Source organism: Papio anubis, chromosome 12 (genome assembly GCF_008728515.1).
Source record: "Papio anubis isolate 15944 chromosome 12, Panubis1.0, whole genome shotgun sequence".
Taxonomy (NCBI): Eukaryota; Metazoa; Chordata; class Mammalia; order Primates; family Cercopithecidae; genus Papio; species Papio anubis.
The window spans coordinates 62197841-62220128 of record NC_044987.1 but is presented as its reverse complement, the minus strand read 5'-3'; the positions used below and the strand labels follow the sequence as shown (position 1 = coordinate 62220128).

Below are 22288 nucleotides of genomic sequence, written 5' to 3'. Positions count from 1 at the left end.
GGCGCGGAGGGCGGGGGCGAGCGCGGATGGCCATCTTAAGTGGCCGCCTGGAGCCCAGGGCCGCTGTCCGGGGAAGGGGCGCCGGAGCAGCCCGGGAGGTGGGGGTCTGCGTGCGGCGGCCGGGATCCCGGGAGGGAACTTTCTCCTAGACGGGCCAGGGGCTCCTACTGGCTTCGGACTGCTGAACCCCCGCAAGGCCTGGCCTGCGGGTGTGGGGGGTGGTGCCGAGGAACTTGGCCGAGAGGGGGAAGGGCTCTGCCGGGCTGGGAGGGGCTGCGTGAGGGGCTCGAGAACGTCGCACTTCGTCTGGGGGTGTGTGGGGGAGCGGATCTTCCCGCAGGCTTTGCCGGGAAACGGTCCCCATGGAGTTGGGGGCTCAGATCTAAGAGGGGGCTGCATTTCGCGGGAGTTGGGGGCCCTGCCTGCCTGGGTGGAGGGAATGGGTTGGGGGGTCGTCCTGGATCCTTCGCAGGTTTGGGGAACTCGATGCAGCCAAGCTGTACGGGGGCCGAGAGGAAGAGCCATGGAGTGGAATCAGACCATTATGGGGTTTAGGGGTCATATCATTGGGAGAACTGAGAAGCGCTGAATTCTCCAGGGGGTGCCTGGATCCCGAAGTGTCGGGCCAGGATTGGGGGACTTGGATTTCGATGGGGGTTTGGGGACTGGATCTCCTCGGGTGAATGGTGGGGGCAGGATCATTGTGGGGTCGGGGAGGTCCCGGGCCCTGCGGGAAGGTGGGGGCACAGTCCCCGCAGGAGGAGCTGGGGGCAGGGGCGGCCCCGGCTGCGGGCCGAGCGGAGGGGGAGGGGGCGGCCGCCGGCACTGCGCTCCGCTCCCGCCCCTCCCCCGCCGCCTCTGAACAAACTTTTCTTTCTCTTCAAGTTGAGGCCGGCGCTGCAGGCAGCGGCGGCTGCGCGGCGAACGAGGCGGCCTGCGCGGCGGAGTGCTGAGTCCCGATCCCCGGCTCTGTCCGGCCCACGGATCCTCAGGCCCGGGCCCCGGGCCCGGCCCCAGCCTCAGCCCCGAGCGTCTCGGGGCGGATGGCGCGGGGAGACGGGCGCGGGCGGTGCTGAGCCCTGCGCGGGCCATGGCCTCGGCCTGCGGGGCGCCGGGCCCGGGGGGCGCGCTGGGCAGCCAGGCCCCCTCCTGGTACCACCGCGACCTGAGCCGCGCGGCCGCGGAGGAGCTGCTGGCCCGGGCGGGCCGCGATGGCAGCTTCCTGGTCCGAGACAGCGAGAGCGTGGCGGGGGCCTTCGCGCTTTGCGTCCTGTGAGTGGGGCGGGGGCTCCTTGCGGGCTGGCGTGGACAGGGAGCGCGAGCATGGCGGGGTGTGGAGAGGGCCCGGCGCAGGGTGCGTGGGGCGGCGGGACGCCAGACCCGCCTCCACCCCCTAGAGTGGGAGCCTTGGCTTTCTCCTGGGTCTGAGGAGGAACGCAGGGGCACTTCCTGCTGTGTGTCTGGGGGCACTTTCAGGAGCCTTGAGGGCAGAGGATATGGGGTTCTGCGGCCCAGTGTGACTGTGATGGACGAAAAATTCGGGCATTCCCCGGCAGACCCCTTCAGGCATCCTCCAGGTAGAAGTGAGCAGGGGAGAGGATGTGCATTCTACGTTGTGTGCAGTCCCGTTTGGATAGGGACTGAGTGGTGAGCAGGAGAGGGAGTCGGGGCAGAGGGACTGACGGGGTGTGTGGGGATGCCTGGCAGCTTCCTTAGGGCCCCTTTCTGTGCTTTGGGGTTCTGACTGGCCGTGTATGGCTGGTGGGGGCGGTGGTGGGTGGTGTAGAGAGGAAGGCTTGGGGAAGCAGAGGCTGAGGCTGTATGGGACCTTGCCATTATTTCTGAACCAATGAGTGAGTGAGCCCTGGCTCTGGGCTGGAGCCCTGGTTATCTGGCTGCCCTAGCCCTGAGCTATGAGTGCTGAGAGCAGAGCCATACTTCGTCCTTCTCTGAGTGGGCCAGGTCCTGTGGCTGTGCCTGTCAGCCGAGTGTGGTAGTGGTGCTGGAGTGAGTTAGCACTCCTGGTTTTGCAGCCTTCTACCTGCTTTGTACCTCCTGCCCTGCAGTTTGACATTGAGTTGGCTTCTGTGGGCCCAGTGAGTGGGAAACTGGGGGGGCTGCTTTATTTAGATCAGTTATTTAGATCTTTATTTAGATATTTCTTGGCCTTGTGAACCCCCTCCCAAACTCCTGTCTGGCTGTCCTGGCCATGGCCCGAGCAGGGCTCAGCAACGCCTGTGCCCGCTGCCCCAGGCCATCCGCCTGGCTTACCCCTTTGTTCTCCTGACATCTTTGGTGGGGGGGCACATTAGCCTAGACCACGGGAGCCTTTTTTTTTTTTTTTTGAGACAGAGTCTTGCTCTGTTGCCCAGGCTGGAGTGCAGTGGTGCGATCTCGGCTCACTGCAACCTCCACCTCCTGGATTCAAGTGATTCTTCTGGCTCTGCCTCATGAGTAGCTGGGATTACGGGCGCTTGCCATCAAACCCGGCTAATTTTTGTATTTTTAGTAGAGATGGGGTTTCACCATATTGGCCAGGCTGGTCTTGAACTCCTGACCTCAAGTGATCCACCTGCCCCGGCCTCTCAAAGTGCTAGGATTACAGGTGTGAGCCACCTCACGCAGCTGGGGAGACATTTTTAATTGTCACAACTGGGATGGTGCTATTGACATCTAGTGGGTAGAAGCCAGGGATACTGCTAAACATTCTACAGTGCACAAGAGAGTCCCCCACAACAAATAACTGTGCAATCCAAAATGTCAGTGGTATGGAGGTTGAAAAACTCTAGCCTAGTCAATTGACCCAACAAGGAAGGGGCCCTATAAGTCTCAGCTTAGGCCTCAAGTCTGAGGCCCAGTAGGGGGAGACTAAGGAGGGACAGACTAGGCAGATGAATATCCCCGAGTCCTGCCTCCCAGCCCCCTCTAAGGCATACCCCCTAATTAGGCTGGGGAGGGAGGCAGGTGCTGGGTCAGCTGTTGAGTGGGAGGGGGACAGCTGAGGCCTGTGTCTGGGTGAGGAACATTATTGTCCCAGGAGGGGTAGAATCCTGGCCCCATTGCCGGGGGAGGCTGTGAATGGGGTGAGGGGTCTGTCTGTGAGTGGGGGCTTCAGGTTTGCCAGCTGACTCTGGCTCCTCCCTGCATCTCAAGAGCCTGGGGATAAGGATCAGACGTGGACGATCAGACATGGGCAATATCTTAGATTTGCCAAATACACACATACTTGCTTACCTTTATACATTCCGGGTGTTCATGGATAACATGCAAGACACGTCCCTGCCCCAGCAGGCACAGGCAATCTGACCAGCAGGCTAGGATACTGGCCCTGGCTTTTGCCATGGTTTAAAACCCCAACTCCACCTTTTACTTACTCTGTGACCTTAGGCAAATGATTTTTCCTCTTTGAGCCTATTTCCTCAGCTGGAGAATGGGGATAATAATATCTGTTTGGAAATGTGAGAATTAAGTGAGATTGATAGGACACTGGGTACCCAGCATGTCACAGATAGGATTCAGTTAATGGTATGCTATTGTAATAAACACAGATAGTGTTTATAATAGTCTACAAAGGAACACCCAGTGACAGACACTCACCCAGCATAAGCAGCCAGGAGAGCCCCTGAGGGGGCCACGGTATGGGCCTCACCTCCCTCCTGCCAAATACCTAGGGTGATTCCTGGGTGACTCCTTGGGGAAGCATGCCCTGAGGTGCGGAGGCAGAGGATCTTCCATACCCCACTGATTGTGCACCTGGCTCAGCTGTCACCTGCTCAGCTGGGCTTCTGTCTGTCAGCACCCCTCTTGCCCCTCCTTGGCTTGGGGCTTCTAGAGGCCCGGGTTTCCCATGGGGGCCGTCTTTGGTGGGAAAGCCTAGGGTGATGTCCCCACACTCCTCGGCAAAAGTGCCCTAGACATACCCGACTCCAGCAGAGCCAGACAGCAGCGTAAACACGGGAGGCACACACGCGTGTTAGCATGTTGCCCATGTGTGCAAACAGAGGCTAACCAGGCTTCTGAAGATTCTTAGTTTGGCGGGGGGCCCAGACTGGTACCACAGCCCACAGGGGCTGTTTAGACAGCTGTGGAGGCCACAAAAGATCTCCCTGTTGCTTCCCGGGCCCTGCCCTGTGGTGAATGTGGAGTCTGTGTAGGTCTGGTGGGGAGAGGGGGGTGTTCTGGTCATTCCTGCCCAATAGGCAACACCAGGAGGGTGGAAGTGGACCAGCCCCATCATTAACCCTGTGAGGTGGTTTTAGGGAAACCAAGCAGAGGGGGTCGGTGTGCTGAGCCTGCTGGCAGGAGGAAGGGGTGCTTTGGGTCTTAGACCCCAGCCTGGGGGTGACAGATTCTGTCCCTGCCTTGGCATCAGGTATCAGAAGCATGTGCACACGTATCGCATTCTGCCTGATGGAGAAGATTTCTTGGCTGTACAGGTAGGAGCTTGGGTCCCTGACCCCTGATCTTGATCCAGCCTAGGGCTTGGGGACCTGCTGGCTGACCCTTCCTCCCCCTCTTGCTGGCCCACAGACCTCGCAGGGTGTGCCTGTGCGCCGCTTCCAGACCCTGGGCGAGCTCATCGGCCTGTACGCCCAGCCCAACCAGGGCCTTGTGTGCGCCCTGCTTCTTCCTGTAGAGGGGGAGCGAGAGCCGGACCCGCCGGATGACCGGGATGCCTCAGGTACTTCCCAGTGTGCAGGTCCCCTTCCTGCCCCTGTCCCTTGGCTCTGCCTGCCTCTTCCCATCCCCACTTCTCAACCCCACCTCTCCTGTAACCCCCTTTTCCTTGGCCATGATGCCGGGGGCCTTTATCCTTCTTTCCATGGAAGTCACTTTACAGCTGCATCGTGCCTCCTACTCCACTGAGTGTGGGAGGTCCAAACGGCTGCCCACTGACCCCTGCCTACAGATGGGGAGGATGAGAAGCCCCCGCTGCCACCGCGCTCTGGCTCCACCAGCATTTCTGCCACCACTGGGCCCAGCAGTCCCCTGTCAGTCCCTGAGACTCCCACAACTCCAGCTGCTGAGAGGTGAGACCCCCATCCCATTCACTGAACAGGAGACCTTTTCTCCTCTGAGAACTATTTCCCTACCAAGGGTGGGGAGGCCTTCTAAGGCCCCACTAGGAACCCCTACCCCACCTCAGCCCAGAGGCAGATACCCCGATCAATCCTGGTTGCCACAGGTACTGTCTCCTCTAGGGATGGGGCAGAGGTGTGGGACAGGTCAGCAGGACCTCCACTGACTTCTTAACCCCTCCCCAAAGTGCTCCCAATGGACTGAGCACCGTCTCGCACGAGTACCTGAAAGGCAGCTACGGGCTGGACCTGGAGGCTGTGCGGGGTGGAGCCAGCCACCTGCCCCACCTCACTCGTACCCTCGCCACCTCATGCCGGAGGCTGCACAGGTATCTGGGACATCCAACCCCATGTATTACACTCTTACCTCTGACCTGTCCTCACCTGCTTCCTGGCTGTACAGGTGCCCTGATCTCTGACCCTGAACAGTAAACTAGCCATTGCCTCTTGACTTTCCTCACCAGTACCCTTTATCCTTGTGGTGAGGTGGAGGCTACACCCAGTGCCCCCTTCCCTATACTTAGGCTGGGGTGGGGGTTCTTTTGATCTGATGTCTCCTCTAGTGAGGTGGACAAAGTCCTGTCAGGCCTGGAGATCCTGTCCAAGGTGTTTGACCAGCAGAGCTCGCCCATGGTGACCCGCCTTTTGCAGCAGCAGGTAGGATTGTAGGGAGACCTCTGGGAGGTGGGTTCGTGTTCTGGAGCTGGGTGGGAGGCTCTGTGTAGGTGACTCATGTACAAGCCTGGTTATTCCTCCCCGCCAGAACCTGCCACAGACAGGGGAGCAGGAACTAGAGAGCCTGGTGCTGAAGCTGTCAGTGCTAAAGGACTTCCTGTCAGGCATCCAGAAGAAGGTAGCATGACCTCTGACCCTTGACCCCCAATTCACTGGCCACTGTCATTGGCCTAGCACTGATCTCAACCCTGAGTCTGCAACTTAACATTGGCCCCAACGTCAATTGTGCCCCTCCCTGCCCCAGCCTTCAGTGCGTCCCCTGGCCCCACCCTGCCCTGTTCCCTCCAGGCCCTAAAGGCCCTACAGGACATGAGCTCCACAGCACCCCCGGCTCCGCAGCCATCCACACGTAAGGCCAAGACCATCCCCGTGCAGGCCTTTGAGGTACATGGCAGTGGGGCCTCACAGGGCAAAGGGTGGTTGGAGGTGACCAAGGTGCTGCCTGCTCCAAGATCTTGTCAGCAGCCTCCCCACCTGGCCTACAGGTGAAGCTAGATGTGACCCTGGGTGACCTGACCAAGATTGGGAAGTCGCAGAAGTTCACACTGAGCGTAGATGTGGAGGGTGGGCGGCTGGTGCTGCTGCGGAGACAGCGGGACTCCCAGGAGGACTGGACCACCTTCACGCACGACCGCAGTGAGCCAGGGCCAGACCTGGGAGGGGTGGGCAGGGTGGAGCCCCTGGCCCAGGGGCACAGGCCTGTGTGACCCGTCCTCCACGCCCTAGTCCGCCAGCTCATTAAGTCCCAGCGTGTCCAGAACAAGCTGGGTGTTGTGTTTGAGAAGGAGAAGGACCGAACTCAGCGCAAGGACTTCATCTTTGTCAGTGCCCGGGTGAGCAGCAGGCTGGGCCAGGCCACTGGGGACTGCGGGAGTCCCCCACATGGGTGCTTCCCATTGGATGGGAAGAGAGGGAACACATGATGTAGGCATGCCATCCCTCCTGGCAAGGGTGGGTCTGACAGCGTAGAGGGTGTTGAGAACGGGTGGTTGAGCAGTGGGTATACAGTGGAGAACCAGACAGACCCTCTCCTCATGGACATGAGCCAACTGGCAGGGTATCCCTCTGGAAGGGGGGCTTTCTGGATGCCTACCTGCCCCTGAGTGGCTGCTGTCCCCCCAGAAGCGGGAGGCCTTCTGCCAGCTGCTGCAGCTCATGAAGAACAAACACTCCAAGCAGGATGAGCCCGACATGATCTCCATCTTCATAGGCACCTGGAACATGGGTCAGGCCCGGGCTGGGGCTGGGGCGGGAGAGAGGGATGGCTCCAGAGCAGGTGCCTAACCCCTCCAGACCCAACTTACCCCCTTCACCTCCAGGAAGTGTACCACCTCCAAAAAATGTGACATCCTGGTTCACATCGAAGGGTCTGGGGAAGACCCTGGACGAGGTCACAGTGACCATACCCCATGACATCTATGTCTTTGGGACCCAGGAGAACTCAGTGGGTGACCGCGAGTGGCTGGACCTACTGCGCGGGGGCCTCAAGGAGCTTACGGATCTGGATTACCGCCCGGTGAGGAGGGGGTCATCTTGTCCAGGCCCCTGTCCTCACACACCACCTCCAAACTATCCTACTTGACTTCATGGGCAACCCCGGGAGCACAGCTTCACTGGCTTTTTCTCTGGTCCCTGAGCATATCCTTTGGGAGATCTGACCTGAGTCCTTCATGCCACGAGAGGAACCATTTATCTCCAGTCCCTCAGGAAGAGGGGTGGCAAGCCTTCCTATCCTGTGATGGACACAAAAGTCTATTTACAGTGCAGGGGGAAATGCAGGCAGTGGGTGCAGCAGGGCAGTGGTGACCATGCACTCTCTACCCAGATTGCCATGCAATCACTGTGGAATATCAAGGTGGCAGTGCTGGTCAAGCCAGAGCACGAGAACCGTATCAGCCACGTCAGTACGTCCAGTGTGAAGACTGGCATCGCCAATACCCTGGGTAAGCGGGGCTGGCAGGTGCCCAAGGGTGGCAGCGTCCCTCTGTCCATGGCTTCTGCTTCCACTCAAGCCTAGTATTCCCCTTTTTTGGTGATCTTAGTTTTCCCATATATAGGGTACTTTGAACTTTGAAAAGCATATTTATATTCCAAATCTCTCCCAGCACCACTGGGAAGGCAAGGCCAGGATAATTACCCCCGTTTCACAGATGATAAAACTCAAACCCAGAGTGGTTGAGTGACCTGCCCAAGGTCACATAGCAAATAAGTGGTGGGGCCAGGCATTGTGCCCAGGTCTCCTGATTTTTAGTCTGGTGCTCTCCCAGGAGAGATTCTGCTCAGAATTTGCAGGGCCTTTCAGTTTCACCCTTGGGGTCCCCTGTGATCTCCAGGGGCTCTGCTCACACCTGCAGACAGACTCAGGCCATCCACACAGACCATGTGTGCCCAATGAGGACCCCCCCCCCCAGGGAAGGTGTGGGTGTGTGCAGGGGCCTGCCCGTGTCACAGCGTCTGGTGGCTCAGTGGGAGGATCCTCTCACTGCAGCTTTGAGAGGCAGAAGGGAGACTTGGGAGCCCTCTGAGGGTGACCCAGGCCTTCCTCTCTTGCTTGTCCTAAAAGGGAACAAGGGGGCTGTGGGAGTCTCCTTCATGTTCAATGGCACCTCATTTGGCTTTGTGAATTGTCACCTTACCTCAGGAAATGAGAAGACGGCTCGGTGAGGGGGCACCTTTCCCATGGTCTCTTTACACCCATCCTGTTCACCTGAGGCCTGTTCCCGCTCCCATATCCCAGCCCATGGCCCTCCCGCAGGCCTGTCTCCAGAGACCCCCTGCTCTCTTACCCCAATTCAAGACCCTTCTGTTCCTGACCCTGACCTTGTCCCCAGGGGTCCGGATCTTTATCCCATCCCTGACTCCTGAGACTTCTTCCCTTTACGCCTATCCCTGACTTCTGGCTCTGACCCTGGGGATCTACCCCTCCCCACCCCACACCCCTCACCCTAGGAGGAACCAGAACTACTTGGACATCCTGCGGCTGCTCTCGCTGGGCGACCGGCAGCTCAGTGCCTTTGACATCTCTCTGCGTTTCACACACCTCTTCTGGTTTGGGGACCTCAACTACCGCCTAGACATGGATATCCAGGTGTGAGCAGGGCCCTGCCATGGCTGTAGGGAGACTAAGGGTCACATGGGCTATCACCCCTGGCTCTGGCTCAGGAGGAAAGTTTCCAGCCTTTGCATCCTGCACCCCAGGAGATCCTGAACTACATCAGCAGGAAGGAGTTTGAGCCCCTCCTCAGGGTGGACCAGCTCAACCTGGAGCGGGAGAAGCACAAGGTCTTCCTTCGATTCAGTGAGTGTGGGCCCGGCAGGTGGTGATCTGAGGGCTAGGAGGCTTGCAGTATCCCTGGGTATCAGGGCCCTGAACCCCACCTGTCCCCTGCTTTCCTCAGGTGAGGAGGAGATCTCCTTCCCACCCACCTACCGCTATGAGCGGGGTTCCCGGGACACATATGCCTGGCACAAGCAGAAGCCAACTGGGGTGAGCCAAGAAAATGGCATGGGCCTTGGGGGACCCCAGGCCTGCGATGAATCAAGAATTTGGGTCAAGGGTATGGGTCTCTGCAGCTTCCACTCCAGCCTCCATGGCCCCTCTGAGGCCTTTGGGTGATCCTGGGTATTGTGAGGATCCGAGAAGGGAGGTGGGTGCTGGGGCCCCTTGTAATAGAAGTGTGGGGACTTATCAGCTCTGGAGTGGGGTCCATGCCAAGCAGCCCCCTAGCTGTCAGCTCTAACCATGCTGCCATCCCCTGCCCCAGGTCCGGACCAATGTGCCCTCATGGTGTGACCGGATTCTGTGGAAATCCTACCCTGAAACTCACATCATCTGCAATTCTTATGGTCAGAGCCTCCCGAACAGAGTGATGGGAGATCTGGGGTGGTCACCATCTGGACTCTGCCCTAACCTTGGGAGGTGGGTGCAGAGGGTGGGAATATTCTCCCTGAGTCCCCATTCCTATCGCCTCTCCCCAGGTTGCACTGATGACATCGTCACCAGTGACCACTCCCCTGTGTTTGGGACATTTGAGGTTGGAGTTACCTCCCAGTTCATCTCCAAGAAAGGTGACTGTTCCAGATGTGCTTGTGGATGTGGCATAATCTGAGTGGGCACAGCTGGTGGCCTCGGGATATACATAGGTTTGACTATGTAAGTGTGTGTGTCGATGTGTGTACCAGTGAGTGCAGGAGTGCTTCTCAAGGTGTGATGTGTCAGGGTGTCTGTGTGCTGGGGCCATCACAAGAATTATGTGCCCATGCTTGTGTGTGTACATACGTGAGTGTACACGTATCTATGTGCCTGTGTCTGTCTGGGCCCACGTGTGTGTCCCTGAGTATGCCTGGACATGTGGCAATCCCGCAGGCATTCTCGTCCCCAGCATCCTCTTCAATGGGCATTTTATTCTTGGGTTGTCTCTTTGCTCTGGTCCAGGGTCTGGGCTCTGGAGTTTCCCTGTTGGTGGCCCTGCCTCCTTGCTCTGGACCCCTGATTTCATGTCCCAGGGCCCTGCTTCTCTGTCCCATTCCTCCTATGATCCTCTCAGCCCTCCTGTTTGCTCTTCTCCCTTTCCCCTCAGGGCTCTCGAAGACTTCAGACCAGGCCTACATTGAGTTTGAGAGCATCGAGGCCATTGTGAAGACAGCCAGCCGCACCAAGTTCTTCATCGAGTTCTACTCTACCTGCCTGGAGGGTCAGAGGCGGGTCAGGGGCTGGGTGTGGGCCAAGGAGGATGGGAGGCCAGAGGGTGCAGTCAGCCCCCTACTTAGTGGGAAGGGAAGCTGAGAGGTGGTACTCAGTTGGGTGTCTCCCACCCCCACCCAGAATACAAGAAGAGCTTTGAGAATGATGCCCAAAGCAGTGACAACATCAACTTCCTCAAAGTGCAGTGGTCTTCACGCCAGCTGCCCACGGTGAGGCTGTGGGCAGGGCCCCTGCTTATGGGTGAGGGCACAGAGAGGGGTGCAGAAGAGTTTATTGAGGAGCCTGCCTGGGAGGGAGTGTGGGGCCAGCAGAGCGTGTGTGTGTGTGTGTGTGTGTATGTGTGTATGTGTATATGGGCATGAGTGAGGATAAAGGCCTTTGCTTTATTCTGGGAGTGTGGAACCTTGTTGCAGTTTGTTCATTCATTCAGGAGATGCTTCTTGAGCTTTTGCTAAATGTCAGGTCCTGTGTTAGCTACTGAGAAAATTAATTAGTTAGAGTGATGCTAAGTGCTGTAAAAGGCCTGTATAGGGCTGTGTCTTCTGCATTAAGGATTTGGCTCTTCTCTGAAGAGTTGAGTGTGAGTGAGCACAGATGACCTGAGGGTGGAGAATGAGTAGTGTCAGGGGCAGCATGTGGGAGGGGCAGGAGGAAGTGGCAGGGCTTTGTTCCTCACTGGGCCTCCCTGCTTCCCAGCTCAAACCAATTCTGGCTGATATCGAGTACCTGCAGGACCAGCACCTCCTGCTCACAGTCAAGTCCATGGATGGCTATGAATCCTATGGTGAGGAGTGAGGGGTGCTGAGGGGAACAGGAAGCCAGGCAGGGCCTAGATTGGCTTGGTAATTTGCTGGTTTGTCCCATCTGCCCCTCAGGGGAATGTGTGGTTGCACTCAAGTCCATGATTGGCAGCACGGCCCAACAGTTCCTGACCTTCCTGTCCCACCGTGGCGAGGAGACAGGCAATATCAGAGGCTCCATGAAGGTGCGGGTGCCCACGGAGCGCCTGGGCACCCGTGAGCGGCTCTACGGTGGGGACTTCAATGGGACATGAGATAGGGTGGTGTGAACAGATCTAGGAGGGCAGGACTGGGGTGTCGGGGGCATGTTGGAACCTCTGGGATACCTGGAGGTTCTGCAGCCACAGCTGGGAATTGTCTGCCCCAAGGCATAGCTGGGAAAGGGCTGGAAGGCCCCGTGGGTGTCTGTGGGATCCAGGACCCCAGGTCTCCTCTGAGTCTCCCTTCCTGCCCCCTCAGAATGGATCAGCATTGATAAGGATGAGGCAGGAGCAAAGAGCAAAGCCCCCTCTGTGTCCCGAGGGATCCAGGAGCCCAGGTGAGCTAGGGCTGTGTTGAATGTCATATGAAAGGGCACCTGGGGGCATCTGGTCAACCCCACTTCATCTCCTCTCTCCTGTGCATCCCTGGCAGGTCAGGGAGCCGCAAGCCAGCCTTCACAGAGGCCTCCTGCCCGCTCTCCAGGTTATTCGAAGAACCAGAGAAACCTCCACCAACTGGGAGGCCCCCAGCCCCACCCCGAGCAGCTCCCCGGGAGGAGCCCTTGACCCCCAGGTGAGAGGAGGAACCTGTCACTGCCCCTGCTTCCCCTGCCCACCTCTATCCATCACTATCCCCTGCAGGGTCTCAGGGCTGGACTGGGGATCGTCAGCTGCTTAGGTGCCCTGCTACCCTGTGGTTGAAGGTGCCACAGCCTTATGCCTGTGGCCACTCTGGCCAGCCAGGCCACCCTTAGGTGTGGCTCTGAGTCAAAGGGAGCAGTCAGCCTTTCCTCTCAATTCCGCCTTTAAAAATGGAATTTGAAATTGTTTTTAAGACAGCTCCCTCCATGTAAACAGACCTAGCTTGAGCCTTCTGTTTAGAGGAGGCACACGGCTCGGCCTGGGATTTCCCAGGGTACCTTCTTTGGAACTCTGTCCTGCAAGAGGCCCCACTTGAAATGGGTTTGTGGTCAAATGAGTTTGGGAAATGCTTTTTTCTAGATTCTTTTCTTAGACATTCCCAGTGCACGTTAGTATTACCAAAAGCTCTGAGCATGTGGACAGGAAGGAAACCTCTTTTCAGCTCTGTTTAATATGGTTTCTCAAACTTAATGGGCCAGGAAACTTATTTTCCACATAGTAACTATTAACGTCCTGGGGAATTAGTGCTCTGTGTCACACTTTGGGAAAGTGAGGCTTGCTTTCTAATTATATCCAATGGTTGCTTAAACTTACATAAATTCCTAGGTACAGGTTGGTGCTTTTTTTTTTTTTTTTTTTTGAGAGGGAGTCTCGCACTGTGGCCCAGGCTGGAGTGCAGTGGCCGGATCTCAGCTCACTGCAAGCTCCGCCTCCCAGGTTTACGCCATTCTCCTGCCTCAGCCTCCCTATAGCTGGGACTACAGGCGCCCGCCACCTCGCCCGGCTATTTTTTTTGTATTTTTTAGTAGAGACGGGGTTTCACTGTGTTAGCCAGGATGGTCTCGATCTCCTGACCTCGTGATCCGCCCGTCTCGGCCTCCCAAAGTGCTGGGATTACAGGCTTGAGCCACCGCGCCCGGCCAGGTTGGTGCTTTTTTACTCATCTTCAGCTATTGTCAGTCACCCGGGTTTTATCCCCAGGTTTGAATAAGACCCACCTGAATCTCTGAGAAAGATTCTGCAGTGGATTGACTGTGGGTGCCTCGAGAGGCTTTCCAAACCTGGCCTCTCATTGGAGGCTTTACTTGACCTGTCTTCTGGCACCTCTATTCTGAACCATTTAGCTTAGGTTTCACAGCTACAGACAAAGATATGAAAGATCTAAGAATCTTAGCAAGTGAGGCAAGGGTTATCCATTCAAAGGGTTATCCTCCCGCTGACCTTTATAGATGAAGAAACTAAGGGCAGCTGATGTGCTCAAGGTCATGAGAAAGTCTAGGACCAGGGGCCTTTCTGACTCCTGTCTAGTTCTCCCTCCACTGCTCCCACTGCCTTAGACCTGGGTTCCTGGATCCTGGAGTCATTCTGCTTCTACACCCAGGTTGAAGCCAGAGGGAGCTCCTGAACCAGAAGGGGTGGCCGCCCCCCCTCCCAAGAACAGCTTCAATAACCCTGCCTACTACGTCCTTGAAGGGGTCCCACACCAGCTGCTGCCCCCGGAGCCACCCTCGCCTGCCAGGGCCCCTGTCCCACCTGCCACGAAGAACAAAGTGGCCATTACAGTGCCTGCTCCACAGCTTGGGCGCCACCGGCCACCTCGTGTGGGAGAGGGGAGTTCTTCAGATGAAGAGTCTGGAGGCACGCTGCCCCCTCCAGACTTTCCACCTCCACCACTGCCGGACTCAGCCATCTTCCTGTCACCTAGCCTGGATCCTTTACCAGGGCCAGTGGTCCGGGGCCGTGGAGGGGGTGAGGCCCGTGGCCCGCCGCCTCCCAAGGCCCATCCAAGGCCCCCACTGCCCCCAGGCCCCTCACCAGCCAGCACTTTCCTGGGCGAAGTGGCCGGTGGGGATGACCGGTCCTGCTCGGTGCTGCAGATGGCCAAGACGCTGAGCGAGGTGGACTACGCCCCTGCTGGGCCCGCACGCTCAGCACTCCTCCCAGGCCCCCTGGAGCTGCAGCCACACCGGGGACTGTCCTCGGACTATGGCCGGCCCCTCAGCTTCCCTCCACCCCGCATCCGGGAGAGCATCCAGGAAGACCTGGCAGAGGAGGTGTGTGGAGCAGGGTGGCTGTCTTTGTGCCTGAGGAGTGTGCTTGCCCACAGACTGGTACCCTTTCACTCCACCATTCAGCTCTCATGGTGTCCCCGCTACCCTGAACCGAGCACTGGGAAGTTGGGAGACACATGAATCAGCCCAGCCTTTCCCTTCCTTTTCCCCAGAGCATGCAGCAGAATGTGACTGTCTGCAGGTGTTTCTATGGGGGACACTGAGCTCCCCCTGACATGCCCTGTTTTCTTAGGCTCCGTGCCCGCAGGGCGGGCGGGCCAGCGGGCTGGGCGAGGCAGGCATGGGCGCCTGGCTGCGGGCTATCGGCTTGGAGCGCTATGAGGAGGGCCTGGTGCATAATGGCTGGGACGACCTGGAGTTTCTCAGGTGGGGGAGGGGCTGGCCCCGGGGGCGGAGCTGGGGCCCTCAGGACCCGCTAGCCCATCTCACTTCCCAGCCTGTTTTACTCCACAGTGACATCACCGAGGAGGACTTGGAGGAGGCTGGGGTGCAGGACCCGGCTCACAAGCGCCTCCTTCTGGACACCCTGCAGCTCAGCAAGTGATAGCGGAGGCACCACGAAGCTGTGAACTCAGCTCCCCTCCCTGCTACCAAGGCCCAGCTATGGCCCCAGGGTTGCAAAGTTATGAGGGTCAGGGGAGTATGTCTCTGCCTATTTATTGGGGATCAGCATTCCCCGCTGCCCAATCATTTGCAATGCCCTAATTAGGGCATCCTGCCCTTCGCCTTTTAGGCTCAGGTCGGAAGGTCAGTTGCCATGGTTACCGAGGACCCTGGTTACTCTGGTGCTGTCCTTTTACTGGACTCCGCCTCCCAGCCCCAGGGGTACCTGTGGGGGCCCATTTGGGTACGTCTGGGCCCCCACTTTCACCAGTGTTTCTGCAGCCTTCCACCGGGCCTGAACCACATGGGAGGCGCTTCGCTAAGACCTCCCCACCCCCGCTGGGGGTGGGGGCGGGTGTCCGTCCGGAAATGAAGGAAGAGCCCGAGGACCGGGCTGGGGTTTATTTAAACTGTTCTGTGTGGGTTGGGGAGGGAGGGCACCTTAATATTATTGGGGTTAGTTGGGGTGGGGCAGGATCTCAGCCATAAAGTGCCAGTTTGCTTAGTTCTGTCTCCTTGTCCGTGCTGCCCTGCGCTGCGGATGCATGGCGGCGGGCTTGGGGAGGGAGGTTCCTCGCAGGTCTCAGCCCGGGACAAGGTCTTGCAGGCAGTCTCCTGGGCAGTCGGAAGGGTTGCGGCGTGATGTCTTCAATAAATTAAGTTTTATTTGGATTGAGTAAAACTTCAATAAATTACAAGTTTTTCAAAGAAAAAGGACAACCAAAAAATTTAGGGAAAGGAAATACCTCTGTCCCATTCCCTGGGCAGCCCCTCCACTCCTCCAACAGGTCCACCCTCTGTGCCAGACGGGCTAGGGAAGAGAGGAGACACGTGAGGGACGCATTGGCAGTGGCCACTGATTATCCCGCAACCTATCCCGCAACCACCAGCCTCTGTATGGGTGGGGTTAAGGCGGGTGGGCCCGAGGGGTGGGGCAGCAGACTTTCCTGGTCACCAACGTAAGGGGTGACCCAGCCACTGCAGAGCCAGGGAAGGGGGCTGTGCCGCTCCTCCTTGAGGACTTTCACTTTGAGGGCACTGTGTTAGGGACAGGCCTCATGTGGTACCGCATCCAAAGGAGGCCAAGCTAGAAGAGGCTCCGGGGTTCTCCTGGAGGGGGTCCCGGTGAAAAGAATTCCGCTCTGCTGGTACAGGGTAGGTGAGGACGAGAGTGGCCCTGACTTGGTCTCCAAAGTTAGGGAGGACACACCCAGGGGTGAGACAGTAGGGAGTGGAGACAGATGGGGACTTCCAGGTGGGTGGCCAGGATGGGAGGGACTGTCAGGTCCTGGAGGGGCAGGGACGTCTCTGGGGGCAGGCTCGGAGCCTCCAGAGGCTGGCAGCTAGAACAGATTGGTCTTCAGGGCGGGGCCGGGCTTCCGGTGAAAGGAGGACAGAACCCCGGAGAAGGGCCCGGGTCCGGACTCGGCCGGCTGCCAAGCCTTAAGCAGTTCGGCCGCGCCTGCGCCGGGCCCGCCGCCCCCACCGCCCGCCACACCTGCCCACAGTGCGCCCTTGAGCGGCTGTGGCCCTGGCCCGGGTCCCGGCCCGGAGCCCAGTGCGACGGGCAGTGGGCTGGGGCTCAGGCGCGGGCTGGCCAGGCCGGGCGCAGGCGGCGGCGGCAGCGATGCAGTGCTATCCGGCGTGGGGCTGCATGTGGACTCCTTGGAGTCGTCGTCCTCTGAGGAGCAGCGCGCCTCGCCCTTTTTGGCGCCCGAAGCGCCCGCCGCCCCTTTGGCGCTGGCCGCGCGCTCCTGTTTGCGGAACTTGGCCCGGCGGTTCTGGAACCAGACCTGCGGGCACAGGGGCCAGTCAGCCTGGACGAGGGTCGGAGAACGCACGGGGTCAGCCCGCGGTCGCAAGGCTCGAGTGAGATCCTGGTTCGGAGAGAACCGGGCCCGGGTTCTTACTAGTTGGAGGGGCCTTCGGCCCTCCTGCACTCAGCCCGCTGCCCTCTGCGCGCTCCACTGGCCCCTGCCTCCAGATCCCTGGGTTCTTGCCCTTGGGATCCACTCACCCGCTGACTCCGCTGCCTCCCAGCACTCTTGGTCTCCTGGAGGGGACCCTGCCTCCGTTCTCCTCACCCTAAGTTCTTCCCCCAATTCCTTCTTTTAGGAAGCTCTGGAACTTCCCTCCTGGAGCGTTCCAGGGCCGTGGAGAGCAGTTTAGGGCACCAGGAAAACCTTTTGTCTAGGGCGTCCAGTCAAGGTGGGCCAAATGAACCTCTGTACACGGAGTTGTACAAATAGACAACAGTCTGCTCTAGCCCGGCTCTCTTCAGTCCTGTGCCTGCCACAAACTCAGCCTCCCGGGCTCCGGGTTTTCAAAGCTGCAGCGCCGGGATAGGGAACCCCAGGGGTGCTGACTGGCCTCCCTCCACTCCTCAGCTCGGCCCCGAGGTCGCCTGGGTCTCTCCCTCTACCCCCTCGGCCTCCCTCCTGGCTTCTCAAGCATCTCTAGGAACGTTCTGCCCTAGGAGGGAGACAGAGCGGAGGTAGCCTGAAGCTACCTTGGGAGATCGGGTCTCCTCCTTCCATGGGCACACACTCTCGTACACACACGTGCATATACGCACCTGCACGCGAGCCTCAGTGAGGTCGATCTTGAGAGCCAGCTCCTCACGCGTGTAAATGTCGGGGTAGTGGGTCTCAGCGAAGACGCGCTCCAGCTCCTTGAGCTGTGCGCTGGTGAATGTGGTGCGGATGCGCCGCTGCTTGCGCTTCTCGTGCAGGCCGGACGGCTCTGGGAAGAACTTGTAGGGCACTGCGGGTGTGTGCAGGGCGGGTGGGGGAGCAACAAGGATAGGGGAGTGAGAAGCAGAGTTCAACCCGTTATTTCCAGCTCCGAGGGAATCACACGCTTCCCCCGTCCCTGGCCTGGTCCCTCGTCTTGGTCCCAACAGCCTGGGGCAGAGCGTTCACCCTATCACTCAGTGGAGCCCGCGGGATAAAGGCAGATGGAGATCAGGGAGACCCGAGCCCCAAGAGCGGCCAAGGGGAAAGCATAATCCAATACTCCAGCCAAGACACCCCCTCCCCCACCCCACCCCCGTCAACGCCCTCCTCCCAAGCCCTGTTCCCTCCACCTCCCCTTGCACCCCCATTCAACCCCTGCCTCCGGCCCTCCCCTCCTGTCTCTCAGCCTGTCTGCTCCCTCTGTTTACCCTGGCCCTGGATGTCTGTCAAGTCTCATCAGCATTGCCAGGCTTCCCACTAACCAGTTCTGGGCCAAGGCTCTGCAACAGAGAACCTCCCGCCGGCTCTCCTTTCAGCCCTACCACCAGCCATCCCAACGGCTTTCAGCTGTATACAGATTTGGCTCCCTCCACCCATCAACCTCCCCCCTTCCCAAGCCTCATTTCTTCAATCCTGCCCCACTCCCCTGACCCTCATTCTCCCCTAGATGTCCCCCTCTCCTCTTCCTCATCTTCCTCCATTTGAATCTCTCCTCAACTTTCCACTTCTGGGCCATTCTTCTCTTTGTGCCCATTGAGAAGACTTCCTCCATCTTCTCTTTGCCCTTCTTCTTCTTCCCCAGGCACCTTCTCCATGTCCCATCTCCTCCAAAGCCAACACTGCCCCCTAACTCTCTTCCTATACCCATCCCAGTCTCCACTGCCCCATAGGTAGTGTTTCTGACAGTACCTCCCTTCCCTGTCTCTAACCCTGGTTTAAGTCTTCATATTCACCAGAGGTCTCCAATCTCCATCTTTGCCCCATCTCTCCAGGCCTCCATCTCCCCTGATTCTTGTCTCCAGCACCCCATTTGTATTCTCATCTTCCTCATCTCTACTTCTAATCTTCCTTGGTCCCCATTGCCTGATTGTTATCTCTATCTCCCCAACCCTGAGTCCCCATTTCTCCTAGGATTTCCAGTGCTTCCACCTCTGCTCCCATCTCTCTGTACCTTATCCCCATCTCTCTGGTCTCAAAACCCTGTATCTCTGGAGCCTGTCTCCCCTCTTCCCAATCCCTACCCTCATCTGGCTCAGGGTACCCAATCTCCCCACCCTGGTTCTCATTTCTCCAAATCCAGGTTCTCATTTCTCGTATCTCTCCCCCAGCTCCCAGTCTAAGGGGCCCAGTCTTTTTTTTTTTTTTTTTGAGATGGAGTCTCGTTCTGTCTCCCAGGCTGGAGTGCAATGGCATGGTCTCAGCTCACTGCAACCTCTGCCTCCCAGGTTCAAGCGATTCTCCTGCCTCAGCCTCCCAAGTAGCTGGGATTACAGGCGTGGGTCACCATGCTCGGCTAATTTTTTTTTTTTTTTTTTTTTGTATTTTTACTAGAGATGGGGTTTCACCATGTTGGTTAGGCTGGTCTTGAACTCCTGATCTCAAGTGATCCACCCGCCTTGGCCTCCCAAAATGCTGGGATTACAGGCGTGAGCCACTGTGCCTGGCCCTTAGGCCCCAGTCTTCTACTTGGGTCCCCAGTGGTCTTCCCAGGAGGGAAGGAGATAAAATTCCATGAGGCAGGCTGGGACTGTAATCAGAGGGATGAGATGACTGAGAAGCTCAGTGAGGTTGAGGGTTTGGACAGGGACATGGATCAAAAGGCTTGGGGATGCAGGAGCTACTTCCATGTTCTACAGGACTCTAGCTGGGAGAGTCTGTGGGGGAATGGGGAAATACAAGTGGCTTAAAAACCCGGGCCCCTTTATTGCGGGCTACGGGATCTGGTTTTGGTGGCTACAGAAGGGTTCGGGCCCAGGCAGCATGGGTCCAAGACAGGGCAGGAAGGGCCTGATGGCCACGGGGGGCTCTAGGAAGCTTCCCGTCTGGGCAGCTCAGCTGCCTGCAGAGGTCCTTGCTGGGGGTCATGCATCTTGTGGGGCAGGGGTGACGGCGTGGGGTGATAAGTGGTGACAGGGCTGAGCTGGGAGCCTTTTTCAAAGATCCAGGGCTTGTAGAGGTTTAGTGGTCAGTCTCTGCAGGTGGTGAGGGGAAGGTTTAGCGGTCAGTCTTTGCAGGTGGTGAGGGGAAGGCCTGGTAAGGGGCCCAGAGCTGGATGGGGATCCATTTCCTTGACCTGAAGGGCACGAGACAGAGATTTGGCAACGAGAAAAAGGAACAGGAGAGATGAGAGGGTGAGGATCATTCCTGCGGAGGAGAACCTCTCGTATTCTGGGGGTCTCTCGGGGCATTAGAGGGTCTGGCCAAGGCAGGAATGGGGGCGGCTGAGGGAAACAGTCGCATTCACTTGGCGAGCGGGCCCGGGGATTCTGCAGGAATTGGAGGGAGGGTTGGGCCGGGGCTGCGCTCACCTGCCGAGTAGGGCGCGGGCTGGTGGTCGCGTAGGGCGCCAAGCGCGCAGTTGGAGGAGCCGAGCGCGGGGCAGGGCGGCCCTGCCGCGGGGAAGGCGGGCCGCAAGGGGCTGTATTGGAAGCCGCCGGGCTGGCTGCAGGCGCCAAAGTCGCCGTAGGCGGACGCCTCCATGGCCGCCACGCACGAGTCGTACGAATTGAGGTAGGAGTAGTCCATCGGCCCGGGGGGCGGGGGCGGGGGCCGGGCCAGGCCGGGTCGGGGTCTGGGTCCGGGTCGAGGTCGGAAGGGAGGTTCGAGAGCCAGGCTCCGAGGACCCGAGGCCAGCTCTGAGCGCCCGAGAGCCCGCCCGCCCCGTCGCGGCCGCACTCAGCCCGGGTGCTACGCAAGTGCAGCCCGCCCGGCCCGCGCGCCTTTTAACGCGCAGGACCCCGCGGAGGGGGGCGAGGCGGGGCTAGCTCCGGCGGGGCGGGGCCTGGGACGCACAGACCCCGCCCCCAGCCGCCCCGACCCCCACCCCGAAGGGTCCCAGCCGCCCTCTTAGGGCTCTAGAGGTGTGGAGCTGGGATGCGCGGGACCCTATCCCAGGAGTGCCTATCCTGCCCCAATCCGGACCAGACCTTCGGTCTCTACACAGCGTCCGAGGCCAGAGGGTACTGACCCTTTTCCCGGGCCTCCCCACCTGCGGCCCCGCGGAAGGGCGGGGATGCAGGCCTGGCGGCGCTCGTGTGAAGAAGTTAATTCAATTCGTTCTGATAACCGAGTTATTCCGATCTGGCCCCTCAGCCCCGCCCCCAGCGAGGTCCCATCCCGGCGGAGACTGCGGAGGCGGCCCAGGAAGGGGGATGGAGACCGGGAAGAGACGGAGCCTGGGATGGGGACAGGGAGGGGACGTGGGTAGACAGAGGAAACAGAGACCGGGAGAAAAAGGGGCAGAAACAGTGATGGAGACAGGGACAAGAGATACAGGTAAACAGAGGGAGATAAGAACGGAACATACACAGCGAAAGACGGGATGGAGCGGGGACAGGGCAGAGACAGGAGATGAGGGTAAGAGAGAGACAGGAGGAGACAGGGACAGAGGGGGACGAGAAAGAGAGTGAGGTAGGCATGGAGACAGAAGGGGTCAGGATGAGACATGGACGGCAACCAGGACTGCGGTGGAGAGCAGGGGAGGGATGAGACAAAACAGAGGCAGGAATCGTGAGACAGACACATATGCCCAGGGACAGTCTCAGAGAGACAGGGCCAGGGACAGCCATAGGCGCGAGAGCAGGGGCTGAGGACGGAGAGAAAACGCCTCCGGGGAGCTTAGACACGAGGGCTGGAACGCAGAGGGGGCCCAGGGATGGTGCTGGAGGCTCTGGGGGGCTGCGGGGAGGGAGGGTCGTGGGAGCCAGGTCCTTCTACCCTGACTTGTCCCGAGGCCCACACGACCCTGCACCTTCAGGGCCCGCCTGCCTCTCCCTCCCCCAGTTCCCTCAGCTCCATCTGCGGTATGCGACCCTCTCCTGTGACCTTGGGCTCAGGATGTGATGGATGTCAGGAAGGGAGCGTACCCCGTGACCTCTTTATTGTTCTTCAGTCTCTTACCCCTGTTCTCCACGGCCCCCCCTTTTTTTCTCCAGGGAAACCACCTAGACTCAGTCTGCACCTGGCCCCGACATCCCTACACAGATTCAGTCACCAGCTCTCCCATGCTGTGGGACAGCGGGACACGTTCAGAATCCTTACCGTTGGGGAGCTCGTCCACTCAACCCCCAGCCTCCTCCACCGATCTTGGCAGGTCCTGTAGATGGGGAGTCTGAGACCCATGGAGAAGCCGCGGGAAGGGTGTGTCTTTGGTTCCAGCTGAAGTCCTTGGGGGTTGATATAAGGACTCCTGGAATTCTCCCCAGGTTTGTCAGGTCAGAGAGGAGTGCATCTTTCCTCAGGTAATCCCTCCCCCATCATCCCTTCTGGGCTTCGCAGGAGGCCCCTCCACCCCCAATCTCTGGAACCACTCCATGCCAGGGGATTTCTTCGAGGTTTCTCAGATTACCTCCTTTCAAATGTTTTTATCGTGACAAAATACACATAACATAAAATTTACCATCTTAGCCACTTTAAGCTCTAGTTCTGTGGTAGTAAATACATTCATATTTATGTATTAATACATCCATCTCCATAACTCTTCGAATCTTGTAAAATCA

The 22288-nt window shown here is 58.7% G+C and overlaps 2 protein-coding genes across 4 annotated transcripts; one reads left to right on the top strand and one right to left on the bottom strand.

Moving 5' to 3' along the window:
- On the top strand, positions 1-15517 carry INPPL1 (inositol polyphosphate phosphatase like 1). 3 transcript variants are annotated; one of them, XM_009186851.3, is made up of 30 exons: positions 1-98; positions 886-1272; positions 1477-1647; positions 4373-4436; positions 4531-4681; positions 4910-5030; positions 5267-5407; positions 5642-5735; positions 5842-5931; positions 6102-6197; positions 6299-6449; positions 6540-6646; positions 6936-7038; positions 7133-7329; positions 7639-7756; positions 8377-8473; positions 8763-8901; positions 9012-9111; positions 9212-9300; positions 9578-9659; positions 9792-9881; positions 10394-10507; positions 10639-10727; positions 11215-11302; positions 11394-11549; positions 11778-11856; positions 11952-12092; positions 13542-14214; positions 14465-14598; positions 14686-15517. In XM_009186851.3, the coding sequence occupies exons 2-30, from the start codon at positions 1091-1093 to the stop codon at positions 14774-14776; spliced, it is 3948 nt and encodes a 1315-aa protein (XP_009185115.2). In that variant the 5' UTR covers positions 1-98; positions 886-1090; the 3' UTR covers positions 14777-15517. The 3 variants fall into 3 exon arrangements, with proteins under 3 accessions (XP_009185115.2, XP_021781939.2, XP_003910412.1); XM_021926247.2 differs by lacking the exon at positions 14465-14598; XM_003910363.4 differs by lacking the exon at positions 1477-1647 and having other exon boundaries at positions 14686-15343.
- On the bottom strand, positions 15479-20315 carry PHOX2A (paired like homeobox 2A). Its single transcript, XM_003910364.3, has 3 exons — positions 20099-20315; positions 17411-17598; positions 15479-16628 (listed from the first exon to the last, which is right to left on the bottom strand). The coding sequence occupies exons 1-3, from the start codon at positions 20313-20315 to the stop codon at positions 16179-16181; spliced, it is 855 nt and encodes a 284-aa protein (XP_003910413.1). The 3' UTR covers positions 15479-16178.
- Positions 20316-22288: the final 1973 nt, after the last annotated feature.

Bases quoted from the DNA above. Each gene is read 5' to 3' on its own strand.
- INPPL1 (XM_009186851.3), top strand. From the start codon at position 1,091: ATGGCCTCGGCCTGCGGGGCGCCGGGCCCGGGGGGCGCGCTGGGCAGC. The intron at 4,682-4,909 runs GTACTTCCCAGT...CCCTGCCTACAG, and splicing joins GGATGACCGGGATGCCTCAG to ATGGGGAGGATGAGAAGCCC. The intron at 6,450-6,539 runs GTGAGCCAGGGC...TCCACGCCCTAG, and splicing joins CACCTTCACGCACGACCGCA to TCCGCCAGCTCATTAAGTCC.
- PHOX2A (XM_003910364.3), bottom strand. From the start codon at position 20,315: ATGGACTACTCCTACCTCAATTCGTACGACTCGTGCGTGGCGGCCATG. The intron at 17,599-20,098 runs GTGAGCGCAGCC...ACACACCCGCAG, and splicing joins GCCCGCGCCCTACTCGGCAG to TGCCCTACAAGTTCTTCCCA. The intron at 16,629-17,410 runs GTGCGTATATGC...CTGTGCCCGCAG, and splicing joins TCACTGAGGCTCGCGTGCAG to GTCTGGTTCCAGAACCGCCG.